General features: G+C 46.3%; 1 protein-coding gene across 1 annotated transcript in view; it reads right to left on the bottom strand.

Moving 5' to 3' along the window:
• Positions 1 to 13288, bottom strand: part of EFCAB14 (EF-hand calcium binding domain 14) — a 67494-nt gene that overhangs the window by 29158 nt on the left and 25048 nt on the right. The window contains exon 2 of the mRNA XM_089691769.1: positions 895 to 1079. Coding sequence (XP_089547895.1) covers positions 895 to 1079 — 185 coding nt within the window. The remainder of the gene's footprint in view (positions 1 to 894; positions 1080 to 13288) is intronic.

Raw genomic sequence — 13288 nt, 5'->3', positions numbered from 1 at the left:
TCTGTTTTCTCATGGTGATCTATCCAGTAACAAACCTCCTATGTTAGAGTGCCCCCACTCTGGATGAAGGAACACAGGGGCACCTTTTGAACATCAGTATTGTCAGTCTGGGGGGAGGGGAATGCAGTGTTAGATGTACTAGCAGATTACAATACACAAACAAATTGAAGCCAAACTCCAGCTAATACTCTATAGTCAATTACAGCAGCAGTTTTTTCCTTTTGGGATAAAGATTTTATAATATATAATTAAAGTTGATCAATGCAAGCAACCCTGTAAGTGGTAAATGTTTTGTCCCATCCCTGAAAACTGATATATCTGGAAGAGAGCTTATTTCTTTTGAAAAAAAAAAAAACACCAGACTTACTGGCAGGATCACCAGATGGAAATAAAAGAAAGAAAGCCTAAAAAAGAAAAGCAATGCAAGCACCACATCTAGAAATTGGTAAGCTGCAATATAATTTAGGTTTAACACTGCTGTAAACATTTGCAAAAAAACAAATTTAGACTTAAATTTAAATAATCATATGCAAAATACCACACAATAAAACAATAATTTCAACAATGTAGGTGCAAATTAAATAATCTACCTCCCTAATTTCTCGAGGTTCAAACGTTTACAAGGTACTAATTGGTGAAAGATTTGTTTAACCAATGCTTTTGATTTTTTCAAGATAGGTTTTTTTTTTTTTGTTCCTTAAGTATCTAGTCAGACAATATCTAAAGATACATTTAAATCTGAATTTGGAAAAAAAGCCACACATCCGGTCAAGTTACTTTTTTAAACTGCTCTATGCAATTGTAAATGCATCATTTCAAATATGTAAGATGTTTATGGATTATGATCGCATATAACAAAAGCAGTATGATAGGAATTAGGAAAAGTTTACTTACTGTTCATAGCAAATCTATTGTTCTGCAGTGTGGCTTTCTCCATGTCAGAGGCTTTCCTGTCCATGTTTTGTGTGAGAACAAAGATACATAAAGCAACTTGCGACAAGACCAGGACCATTATAAAAATTGTTTGGCATGCCCACTGTGGTTGCAACCATGTCACTTTACTTTTCACATGTGCTTTCCTGAAATACATAAAAAAAAATGTAAAAAGTTGCAATGCCTTAAAAAAACTTTGATTCATAGTTGTCACTGAAATTTAGTTTGTGTCAAAAAAATGTTGTTAGTTTCCTACTTTTGAAAACAAAAAATGTTTTTTTTGCCTTTTTTTTTTTACAATAGTCTGTTAAGGAATGTATGACTTTGGAAAGTCATCATTAAATAATCTTAGTTGGCTTCTTGGTAGCTACTGCAAAGTACAACGTTTACCCACTACATAGGCACAGTTAAAGAATATGTAAATCCAACATTTCATATTCCTGATAAGTGACTGCTATACCATGTACTTGTATAAAAAGGAATCTGTTCTCTTTATATTGCTTCCTTTGTGTGAAATCACTGTTGTTCCTACCAGTCCCTCTGCTTTTTTATTAAAAACTGACCACGATAGGCGTGACAGCACAGCGTGGTCAGTTCTCTAGCTGTACTGGTAACTCAGAGTGCTCTCTTCTGCTCACATGCCCCCCCTCACTGCCATTCACTGGGAAGATTAGTGTACTGCAGTTTCTCCTCCCCCATCTCATTATGCAGCTGAGAACAGAGGGAATGTGATCACTTATAAAAAAGGGGAAAAAGGTATTTATGTTTTTTACATCTGTACACAAATGTTTTGCCATTCATTTCCATTTTAAACCGAGTGGGTTGCTTTACAAGGTGAGGGTTTGCATATACTTTAACTGCTTCCCAACCTCCCTATAGCAGAAGTACTGCTACATGGTGGCAGGGATGCACAAAATCATATATATATATATATATATATATATGCTCCCTACCCGTACTGATATTGGCTCTTCAGTATGTCAATCACCGGGTCCCCATGGTCGATTCTCAGCCGGGACTCGGTGATCGTCGGTGGAGCTGACAGGGGAGATGTCTGTATGTAAACAGTACAGATCTCTCCCTTGTCAGCACAATCACACTACTTTGTATAGCTCTGCATAGCAGAGCAATACAAGGCAGTTTGTTTCCCTAGTAAAGCACACACATCACACAGTTAACCCTTTGATCGCCCCAGATGTTAACCCCTTCCTGCCCAGTGTCATTAGTACAGTGTCAGTGTTTATTATTAGCACTGATCACTGTATTAGTGTCACTGGGGATGTAAGTGGCAGTTAGTCAGTTCCCCCTCAGTGTCAGAATGCCCTCCGCAGTCCCGCAATAAGTCACTGATCGCCGCCATAAAAAAAAAATCCAGTATATATGCCGTCATTTGTAGACACTATAACTATCACGTAAACCAATTCATTTACACGTATTGGGATTTTGTTTTAGCAAAAACATGTAGCAGAATACATTTTGGTCTAAATTTATGTCAAAATTCGATTTTTTTAATTTTTTTATTGGACATGTTTTATAGCAAAAAGTCAAAGTTTTTTTTTCAAAATTGATTTTTTGTTTATAGTGCAAAAAATAAAAAAGTATCAAATAACACAGATTATCAAATAACACCAAAAGAAAGCTCTATTAGTGGGGAAAAAACAATGCATGACCACACAATTGTCAGATAAAGTAGCACAGTGCCGTATTGCAAAAAAAGGCCTGATCAGGAAGGGGGGTAAATTCTCTTAAGCAGTTAACCAAGTGCCAGCCCAGCCTGTTTCACACTCAAGCTACCTGCCAAATGCAATGGTTCATTTTTCTAGTAATGTTTTTGGAAGGTGGGGGGCAGGGAGGGCATCTGCCCACAAGCAGACCCTACTATTATGATTAGAGATGAGCGAAGTATTCAAAAATTCGATTCGGCTGATTCGGCGAATTCGAGGAATAAATTTGATTCGAGCCGAATATATTCGCTGCGAATTTAACTTATAAAAAGGGTGTTTCTAGGCTTCAGAGAGCCTTTATATTAGTGCAGAACACTGTACCTTTAATTTAAATGCCCTTGGAGTCTGCTGGGGAAGAGAAATAATACTGTCAGTCAGTATGACATGCAGATGAGTGCCTTCGATCTTAGAATCACCGCACACTTCACTCATTTGGGCAGTCACGGGGCCAAAACCAGAGTGTGGAGCCACAGTGTGGCGGTGGAGGCAGCAGCAATGGGAGGCCATACAGCACCCTATGACAAAATGGAACCCACCAGCAGTGTGAGGAGACCTGAAAGTGGCACATGGCAGAGTGTGGCGATGGAGACAGCAGCAATGGGAGGCCGTACAGGGACCCATGAGACACTCTGGACCTGGCAGCAGCATGAGGAGGCGGTACAGGGGCCCATGACAGATTACGGGCCTGGCAGCAGCATGAGGAGTCGGTACGGGGGCCCATGGCAGATTACGGGCCTGGCAGCAGCAATGGGAGGCCCGTAATCTGCCAGCACCCTATGACAAAATGGAACCCACCAGCAGTGTGAGGAGACCTGAAAGTGGCACATGGCAGAGTGTGGCGATGGAGACAGCAGCAATGGGAGGCCGTACAGGGACCCATGAGACACTCTGGACCTGGCAGCAGCATGAGGAGACGGTACAGGGGCCCATGACAGATTACGGGCCTGGCAGCAGCATGAGGAGTCGGTACGGGGGCCCATGGCAGATTATGGGCCTGGCAGCAGCAATGGGAGGCCCGTAATCTGCCAGCACCCTATGACAAAATGGAACCCACCAGCAGTGTGAGGAGACCTGAAAGTGGCACATGGCAGAGTGTGGCGATGGAGACAGCAGCAATGGGAGGCCGTACAGGGACCCATGAGACACTCTGGACCTGGGAGCAGCATGAGGAGGCGGTACAGGGGCCCATGACAGATTACGGGCCTGGCAGCAGCATGAGGAGTCGGTACGGGGGCCCATGGCAGATTACGGGCCTGGCAGCAGCAATGGGAGGCCCGTAATCTGCCAGCACCCTATGACAAAATGGAACCCACCAGCAGTGTGAGGAGACCTGAAAGTGGCACATGGCAGAGTGTGGCGATGGAGACAGCAGCAATGGGAGGCCGTACAGGGACCCATGAGACACTCTGGACCTGGCAGCAGCATGAGGAGGCGGTACAGGGGCCCATGACAGATTACAGGCCTGGCAGCAGCATGAGGAGTCGGTATGGGGGCCCATGGCAGATTACGGGCCTGGCAGCAGCAATGGGAGGCCCGTAATCTGCCAGCACCCTATGACAAAATGGAACCCACCAGCAGTGTGAGGAGACCTGAAAGTGGCACATGGCAGAGTGTGGCGATGGAGACAGCAGCAATGGGAGGCCGTACAGGGACCCATGACACACTCTGGGCCTGGCAGCAGCATGAGGAGGCGGTACAGGGGCCCATGACAGATTACGGGCCTGGCAGCAGCATGAGGAGTCGGTACGGGGGCCCATGGCAGATTACGGGCCTGGCAGCAGCAATGGGAGGCCCGTAATCTGCCAGCACCCTATGACAAAATGGAACCCACCAGCAGTGTGAGGAGACCTGAAAGTGGCACATGGCAGAGTGTGGCGATGGAGACAGCAGCAATGGGAGGCCGTACAGGGACCCATGAGACACTCTGGACCTGGCAGCAGCATGAGGAGGCGGTACAGGGGCCCATGACAGATTACGGGCCTGGCAGCAGCATGAGGAGTCGGTACGGGGGCCCATGGCAGATTACGGGCCTGGCAGCAGCTATAGGAGGCCCGTAATCTGCCAGCACCCTATGTCAAAAAATTCAACACACCAGCAGTGTGAAGAGACCTGAAAGTGGAACATGGCAGAGTGTGGCGATGGAGACAGCAGCAATGGGAGGCCGTACAGGGACCCATGAGAGACTCTGGACCTGGCAGCAGCATGAGGAGGCGGTATATAGGGGCCCATGGCAGATTAGGGGCCTGGCAGCAGCTATAGGAGGCCCGTAATCTGCCAGCACCCTATGTCAAAAAATTCAACACACCAGCAGTGTGAAGAGACCTGAAAGTGGCACATGGCAGAGTGTGGCGATGGAGACAGCAGCAATGGGAGGCCGTACAGGGACCCATGAGAGACTCTAGACCTGGCAGCAGCATGAGGAGGCGGTATATAGGGGCCCATGGCAGTTTAGGGGCCTGGCAGCAGCTATGGGAGGCCCGTAATCTGCCAGCACCCTATGTCAAAAAATTCAACACACCAGCAGTGTGTGAGGAGACCTGAAAGTGGCACATGGCAGAGTGTGGCGATGGAGACAGCAGCAATGGGAGGCCGTACAGGGACCCATGAGAGACTCTGGACCTGGCAGCAGCATGAGGAGGCGGTATATAGGGGCCCATGGCAGATTAGGGGCCTGGCAGCAGCTATGGGAGGCCCGTAATCTGCCAGCACCCTATGTCAAAAAATTCAACACACCAGCAGTGTGAGGAGACCTGAAAGTGGCACATGGCAGGGGCATGATTCATGGCGGATTTAGTCAGTTGTGTCAGGAACTGGTGGTTTGAAATCCAGACTAATCCACGCCTGATTCATTTTCACAAACGTGAGTCTCTCCACACTTTGGGTGGACAGTCGTGTCCTCCGCGGAGTTACAATACCTCCTGCCGCACTAAACACGCGCTCCGATGCCACGCTACTGGCCGGGCATGACAGCCTTTCAAGGGCAAATTCAGCTAGTTGGGGCCAAATGTCAAGTTTCGTTGCCCAGTAGTCAAGGAGATTGTCTACCTCGGTTGGCAGGGTGCTGTCCAAGTAGGCCCAAGCCTGTTGTTTGAGGTCCTGCTCCAGGTCCACCTGATGCTGCTGCTGCTGCGGCTGGTTAGTAGTTTCCTCACTGCGCTGGTGAAGAAAGCTACTCATCATCGACTGCAGACTGAGGCAGCCGCTGCTGGTGGAGCTGCCACTGCTCCTACCACCCCACCCCTCCCCTGCTGCCATGGCAGCGGAACGCGAGCGCACAGGGCCCACAGTGTCTGAGGATGGACGTTGGCACAGAAAGTCAGAGACCAACTGACTACATAGGTGGTTTTTATAGTAATTTATTTTGGCCTCCCTCTCAGCAGGTGTGAAAAAGGCCACCATTTTTGAACGGTAGCGAGGGTCCAACAAGGTGGACAGCCAAAAGTCATCCCTCTGTCTGATGGTTATTATTCGGCTGTCGCTACGCAAGCAACCGAGCATGCTATGGGCCATTTGTGCCAAGGAATGCGAGGGACTCCCTGCCTCCATCTCCACAGCATACTGCCACGGTGCGTCTCCTCCTCCTCCTCTACCAGCTGCTCCTGCTCCTCCACTCCTGTCCGCTGAGTGGAAAAACCACCCATTTCACTCAATAATTCCTGAGCACCAATGTCCTCCTCTACCTCCTCCTCTTCTTCCTGTCCTGCCCCCACAGGGGTCATGTGGCGTTGAGATCTGTGCGCCACGTCTACCGCACCCTGACCAGCCATTGTTAACAGCATTTGTTCCAGGACGTGCAACAGAGGAATGACGTCGTTCATCCCATAGTCCTGCCGACTCACGAATAGCGTGGCCTCCTCAAAGGGCCTGAGCAAGCGGCAGGTGTCACGCATGAGCTGCCAATGGCTGACATCGAAGTTACACAGGGGAGTACCTTTATCCGCTTGTAACATCAGGAAATCGGTGATGGCGTTTCGCTGTTCGTAAAGGCGGTCTAACATATGTAGGGTTGAATTCCACCTTGTTGCAACGTCGCAGATCAGGCGATGCTGTGGAATTCCGTTCTGCCGCTGCAGCTCAAGGAGGGTGTGCTTTGCGGTGTAGGAATGGCTGAAATGCATGCAAAGTTTACGTGACATTTTAAGGATGTCTTGCAGTGGGATGGTGGATTTTAGGAACCGCTTGACAACCAGATTGAACACGTGAGCCATGCAAGGCGCATGGCACAACCTTCCTTGACGCAGAGCAGACACCATGTTCTTTCCGTTGTCGGTCAACATGGTTCCGATTTTCAGTTTGCGCGGAGACAGCCATCTGTCAATTTCTCTGTTCATTACACTCAGAAGTTCCTCCCCTGTGTGACTACGTTCGCCAAGGCATACCAGGTGCAGCACAGCGTGACACCGTTGCGCCCTGCACATGTGATATGCCGGTCGGGTAATGGGACTTGGCACGGGGGTGGCGGCTGAGGACACGGCGGAAGAAGAGGTGGTAGAGGCGGACATCTTTGCTGGACCAAGGACGTGCAAACGTGGAGGCAAAAGCGGCGTGACCTGTCCAAGTTGCTGGTGCGGCTGTGCCGGCACCACGTTCACCCAGTGGGCCGTAAATGACATGTACTGTCCCTGACCGTAGTTACAGCTCCACACGTCGGCGCTGCCGTGCACTTTGGCAGAGACCGACATGCTCAAAGACTGGCCCACCATCTCTTCTACATGTGAATGCACGGCTGGCACTGCCTTTTTGGCGAAGAAATGCCGGCTTGGCACTCTCCACCGCGGCGCGGCACAAGCCATCATTTTTCGGAAAGGTGCTGAGTCCACCACTTGGAAAGGGAGGGACTGCAGCACCAGCAACTTGGACAGGAGGACGTTCAGCTTCTGCACCGTCGGGTGCGTGCTCGCAAACTGTTGTCTCTTGGAAACGGATTCCAAGAAAGACTGCTGACGGAATCCGTGAAGAGGAGTAGCAGGAGAAGGAGCATCTGAACGAGCGGAAGATGCCAACGAGCGACAACTCCCCTCAGCAGAGGTGTTGGAGCCTTGACTGGCTGATAGAGGGCGATTGACGTCGGGTGACGGAGCAAGTAACGGAGCGGGTGATGGAGCGGGGGCTGGGGCAGGCAGAACCGCCGTATCTTTATCACGGTTTTCCCAGGCCACCGAATGGCGACGCTGCATATGCTGACGCAACACTGTAGTCCCAACATGGGCCCCCTGGCCACGCTTGACTTTCTGGCCACATAGTCGACATACGGCTACGTTTACTTCCTCGGGCGGCTTGACGAAAAATTGCCACACCGCCGAGTAGGAAACTTTGCCCCCGCTACTCCTCACTGGCTGACTGCTACTTCCTCCTTGCACACCGGCACCACTACTGGCCGTGGTGGTAGGCTGCAGTGGAGCTGGTGCTCTACTCCGTGACCGTTTGCCTCCACTGACACTGCTGCGACCCTGCTACCTCCTGGGCAACCCACGGACTATTTTGCTCGCTGCCAAGCTGGCACCCTCTTCTCCTGATGATGCGGAAGCAATAGCCTGATGACGACGAGGCTGCCAAGTGCGATCAGCCTCATCATCATCAATTAGGGTCTCCGCCTCACTACTAGCCCCCTCGGCTGCGTGTGGGTCAGGAGACAGACCTGTCTCTAGACCGGCTACCGAGCCACTCTCCTCGCCAGTACTTCTTCACCTGGCTGCTGAAGAGGCGGATGTCTCCCCCCGTTCCTGACCGCCCTCTGTTAGCTCTTCCTCACTGTACAGTGGGGCTGAGCCCACAGCATGCGATACTTCGCTTGGTGAGGGAACACCAAAGGACAGGGGCAGGTAGAGGACACGTGATTTCAGTGGGCTTGCTCCCGGGCCATGCCAACTAACGGTTGTGTCTGACGTACCCACCGACCGTTGGCTGTAGGTGTCAGAGGTGACCTGGGAAGAGGAAGACGACCGAGCCAACCAATCGATGACGGCAGGGTTGTCGGTGGAGACACGACCGCTGGATGACACCGGGAGCACTGGCCTCTGGCTGTGACTAGTGCTGCCTCGACCCCTTCCTCTGCTGCCACGTCTGCTCGCTCCTGAAACATTGCCTCCTCTGCCACTCCTCTGCGTGTTGTCTGACATACTCTTTAATTCTATAAGCACCCCAAAAATAACGTAACGATTCTGTGTCCCTCAGTAACAATTCTGTGTCCCTGAGTAACAATTCTGTGTCCCTGAGTAATAATTCTGTGTCCCTGAGTAACAATTCTGTGTCTGTCACTGAGTAACAATTCTGTGTCCCTGAGTAACAATTCTGTGTCCTTGAGTAACAATTCTGTGTCCCTGAGTAACAATTCTGTGTCTGTCCCTGAGTAACAATTCTGTGTCCCTGAGTAACAATTCTGTGTCTGTCCCTGAGTAACAATTCTGTGTCCCTCAGTAACAATTCTGTGTCCCTGAGTAACAATTCTGTGTCTGTCCCTGAGTAACAATTCTGTGTCCCTCAGTAACAATTCTGTGTCCCTGAGTAACAATTCTGTGTCCCTGAGTAACAATTCTGTGTCTGTCCCTGAGTAACAATTCTGTGTCCCTGAGTAACAATTCTGTGTCCCTGAGTAACAATTCTGTGTCCCTGGGTAACAATTCTGTGTCTGTCCCTGAGTAACAATTCTGTGTCCCTCAGTAACAATTCTGTGTCCCTGAGTAACAATTCTGTGTCCCTGAGTAACAATTCTGTGTCCCTGAGTAACAATTCTGTGTGTGTCCCTGAGTAACAATTCTGTGTCCCTGAGTAACAATTCTGTGTCCCTGAGTAACAATTCTGTGACCCTCAGTAACAATTCTGTGTCCCTGAGTAACAATTCTGTGTCCCTGAGTAACAATTCTGTGTCTGTCCCTGAGTAACAATTCTGTGTCCCTCAGTAACAATTCTGTGTCCCTGAGTAACAATTCTGTGTCTGTCCCTGAGTAACAATTCTGTGTCCCTGAGTAACAATTCTGTGTCCCTCAGTAACAATTCTGTGTCCCTCAGTAACAATTCTGTGTCCCTGAGTAACAATTCTGTGTCCCTGAGTAACAATTCTGTGTCTGTCCCTGAGTAACAATTCTGTGTTCCTGAGTAACAATTCTGTGTCCCTGAGTAACGATTCTGTGGCCCTAAAGTCTCTGTGGCCCTAACTCTGTCCCTAATAGAGAGAGGTCTCTCTCTCTTGAATGACCGGAGGCTAATGGAGAATTCTAAGATGGCCACGATTTATAGCTCCACCATTACACAGTGCTGGCTGGCTGGCTGCTGATTGGCTAATGCGATCACATGTCATGAATGAATGCATTATGGGTCAGCGCGCCTTGTCTGCGCGCCTTCCCAGAGATCCCCGCTCCGTCGCCACACATGTCGCCGCCATTTTTGGGAAAATTCGATTCGTGCATCTGAAGTTTGCTAATCTTCGGATTCGTCGTGAATCGAATATTTCCTAATCTTCTAAACGAATTCCACTTCGTCATGTTCGATTCGCTCATCTCTAATTATGATTTCTCATTTAAAGAAAGATGGATGCAAAAATCTAGTTTGGAACTTCTGAATAAGCAAGTAGATAAGAGTTTTTTTGTCATTTTCCTGATTTGCTTACTTATGCCTGGCCATGGACTTATTGGGGTTTATTTACTAAAGCTGGAGAGTGCAAAATCAGACTCACTTCTGCCCAGAAACCAATCATCTTCCAGGTTGTATTGCCAAAGCTTAATTGAACAAGCTGAGTTTAGAAGCTGATTGGTTTCTATGCAGGAGAGAGTCTGATTTTGCACTCTCCAGTTTTAGTAAATGAACCCGATTGGATCCAGAGGTCAGCATAATAGCCGGGCAACTAAAATTTTCAGAAAAAGGTCAGAAATGGGTAGGATTTTAACTGGACAAGACTATTTTTATAAATGCAAACACTAGGGCTGTCATACTGACCTCATTAACAGTGTGTAAAAATAGTGAGTAGGACATTATGATGAATTTCACAGTTCAAACAAATACAACCACACATGGGATGCATTTTGTATATATATTGTCATTTCTTTGTTGGGTATCTCTAGAGATCCCATTAATTTGACTAATTTGCTCCCTATTTGCTCTGTTGCAACTAAAATTGTTATTACATCTGTTCAGTAAGTTAAAAAAATAGCTGTTGATCATGTCAGAAATCCAAAGCTTTCCTTTGTTCTGGGCACTCTGCAGTCTTGTCTCAAGGAGTCTTATCAGCCCATCCATTTTTTCCCCTTGGACTGCAGAGCATTCCCCTATGTTGTGGCAATGAGGATATGAGGAGGTACTTTATAGCTGAGAAAACAACAAATTACCAGGAATGACAGCAACCTTGGTAATTTCAATGTAGCAAAGGCAGTGGGGTTAAATTACTAAAACTGGAGAGTGCAGCTGTGTATGGTAGCCTATCAGCTTCTAACTTCAACTTGTTTAATTAAGCTTTGACAATAAAACCTGGAAGCTAATTGGTTTCTGTGCGCAGCTGAACCAAATTTTTCACACTCCAGTTTTAGTATATCAACCCCACAGTGCGTTCAGCCCACAGGGGGAAATAAAGTGTATTTCTGCCAGAATGAATAGGTACTTTTCTGTACTTACAGGGTCTGTGAAGGAATACAATATGGGTAATAGTGCATGTATTGCAGATATGTACTGTTGATTTTTCTTTTTTTTCTATTACATAGTAACTTTAAGGTTATTACCGCATTCTGCATGCAAGAAAATATGTAATTTCTTGCCCCTCTTTTGCTTGTCCCTGATGAAGTGCAAAGTGCAATTGCAGTGGCTAATTTAATTGCAGTAGAGAAATGTCAGGCCAGCAACCTGACTATGTTGTTTGGTAGGGCAGTGTAAATCTCAGAACTAGAAAAATTAAAATACAAATCCTTATCAAGTAAAACACCTTCCATATCTGTGTTTCAATGGTGAATGTAGCTGTTTGACTTGAGTTCAGCTTTAAGAAGGGAGCACTAGAGAAATACAGGGCTCTTTCTGGGGTATACAAATCTCTCATCTGATAAGGGAAGATGTAGGGAAGAAAACATGTAAAGTATGCCAAAGCTCTGGAGGCTCTATATCATTTATAGAACATCTTCTGTTGTTATTGACATCATCATCTATCATGGTGGAAACCAAAACTTACAATGGAATGGGCCACAGTATGGCTGCAAGGATAGCTTATGATTTAAATAAAAATTGGGAATGTTTTTAACTGAGGAGTTACATGGTGTAGAGTAATGGCCTAAAAATAATTAAAAAAAGAAAAACAAGAACCAAATAAAAAAAGCTAATAACAATAGTTTAAATGTAAAAAAAAATAAAGGTTTGAGTTGACCAACTGTACCTAAAAAATATTCTCTATCATTTAAATAGAATTGACCTTTTCCTACTTAAAATGATGCTGTCAGTAAAAAAAAAAACCCCAAACAGGGCTGCCTGAAAATAAAGAAGTTAATACCTTTGCCACTGCCTGCCCTGTCATAATACTGCTCCATTCAAGAAAAATCATCAGCTAAAGTCTTCTGTGAAGCTAACACTTCTAGTGCACAGTGGTTCCTTCCACCATGTCACTACAGGACACAGTAGTGCCGTAGGAGTCAGTAAATGGAAGCACTGAGCGATTCAGGGAAACAACAAGAAGGCTTAAGCCCCGTAGACACAATCAGAAAATTGTACGAAAAATGCCGCTTTCATCAGGTAATCTGATCATTAGTACACAGCAATTGTCCAAAATTGCTGGAAGGGACCAGCATGAAAATTTTTGTTCCACAATTCCAGATCATACGATTTTAGTTTAACCAGTACAATTTTAATTTGAAAATACAATACACATACATTACATCACTTCTGAATTCTTATTCTGTAATACAAGAATGTTCGTAACTTTAGTAACCTCTTCACTTCCAGTATAATACTACCATGCAAAAAAAATGGACGATTATTCCTCCAATATTCTCAACGGGGCTTTAGACTCTGGAAAGTATCAATTTCCCAGGGGACTTCAGCAGAGGCTTTCTCTTGAACGAGTGAGTGACGATACACAATTAGCCTAATAAGGGATTCCTGATATCCAGCCTACAATCTGCTATTTGAGGCTTATGGGTTTCACAAAACATTCAAAAGATAGGATCCATAAAATAAAAGAATACATTCTCAGCTGCTGTGTGAAGGAAGAATAATTGCAAATGAATGCATCTATGTAAGCTGTTCAGCAATTATCTAACATGTCATAAGATTATTAAATGATAGTTCTGAAGCTAGCTGTATTTACTTGGATCATCTAAGCTGTGGTATAATGGGAATATCATACAGTGTTTATATTAACAGCTAGATATTATAATTAAAAGATTTGATGATCCCATTTCTTATTCACTGTGCTTACTTAATGAAAGATATATCAGCTATCTAGACCTGCATCTCTACAGATGCAAAATAAACAATGGAACACTTCACCTGATGCAAATAGTAGCTTTATCTTTTCATTCACTGTCAGCAGCATTTGCTTTGAGCACTTATCTTAAGAAGCAGCTGCTCATCTTAAAGATAAACTTTGATGAAGAGTAATTGGAAGTGAAAGTTTGGTGGATAACATTTTCACTTCTCCAGAAAGCCGTATTATCAGAAAC

This window comes from Staurois parvus, unplaced genomic scaffold (assembly GCF_062004578.1).
Source record: "Staurois parvus isolate SC_StPar_1 unplaced genomic scaffold, SC_StPar_1.0 ptg000572l, whole genome shotgun sequence".
NCBI lineage: Eukaryota > Metazoa > Chordata > Amphibia > Anura > Ranidae > Staurois > Staurois parvus.
This window is presented reverse-complemented; position numbering and strand designations above follow the sequence as displayed.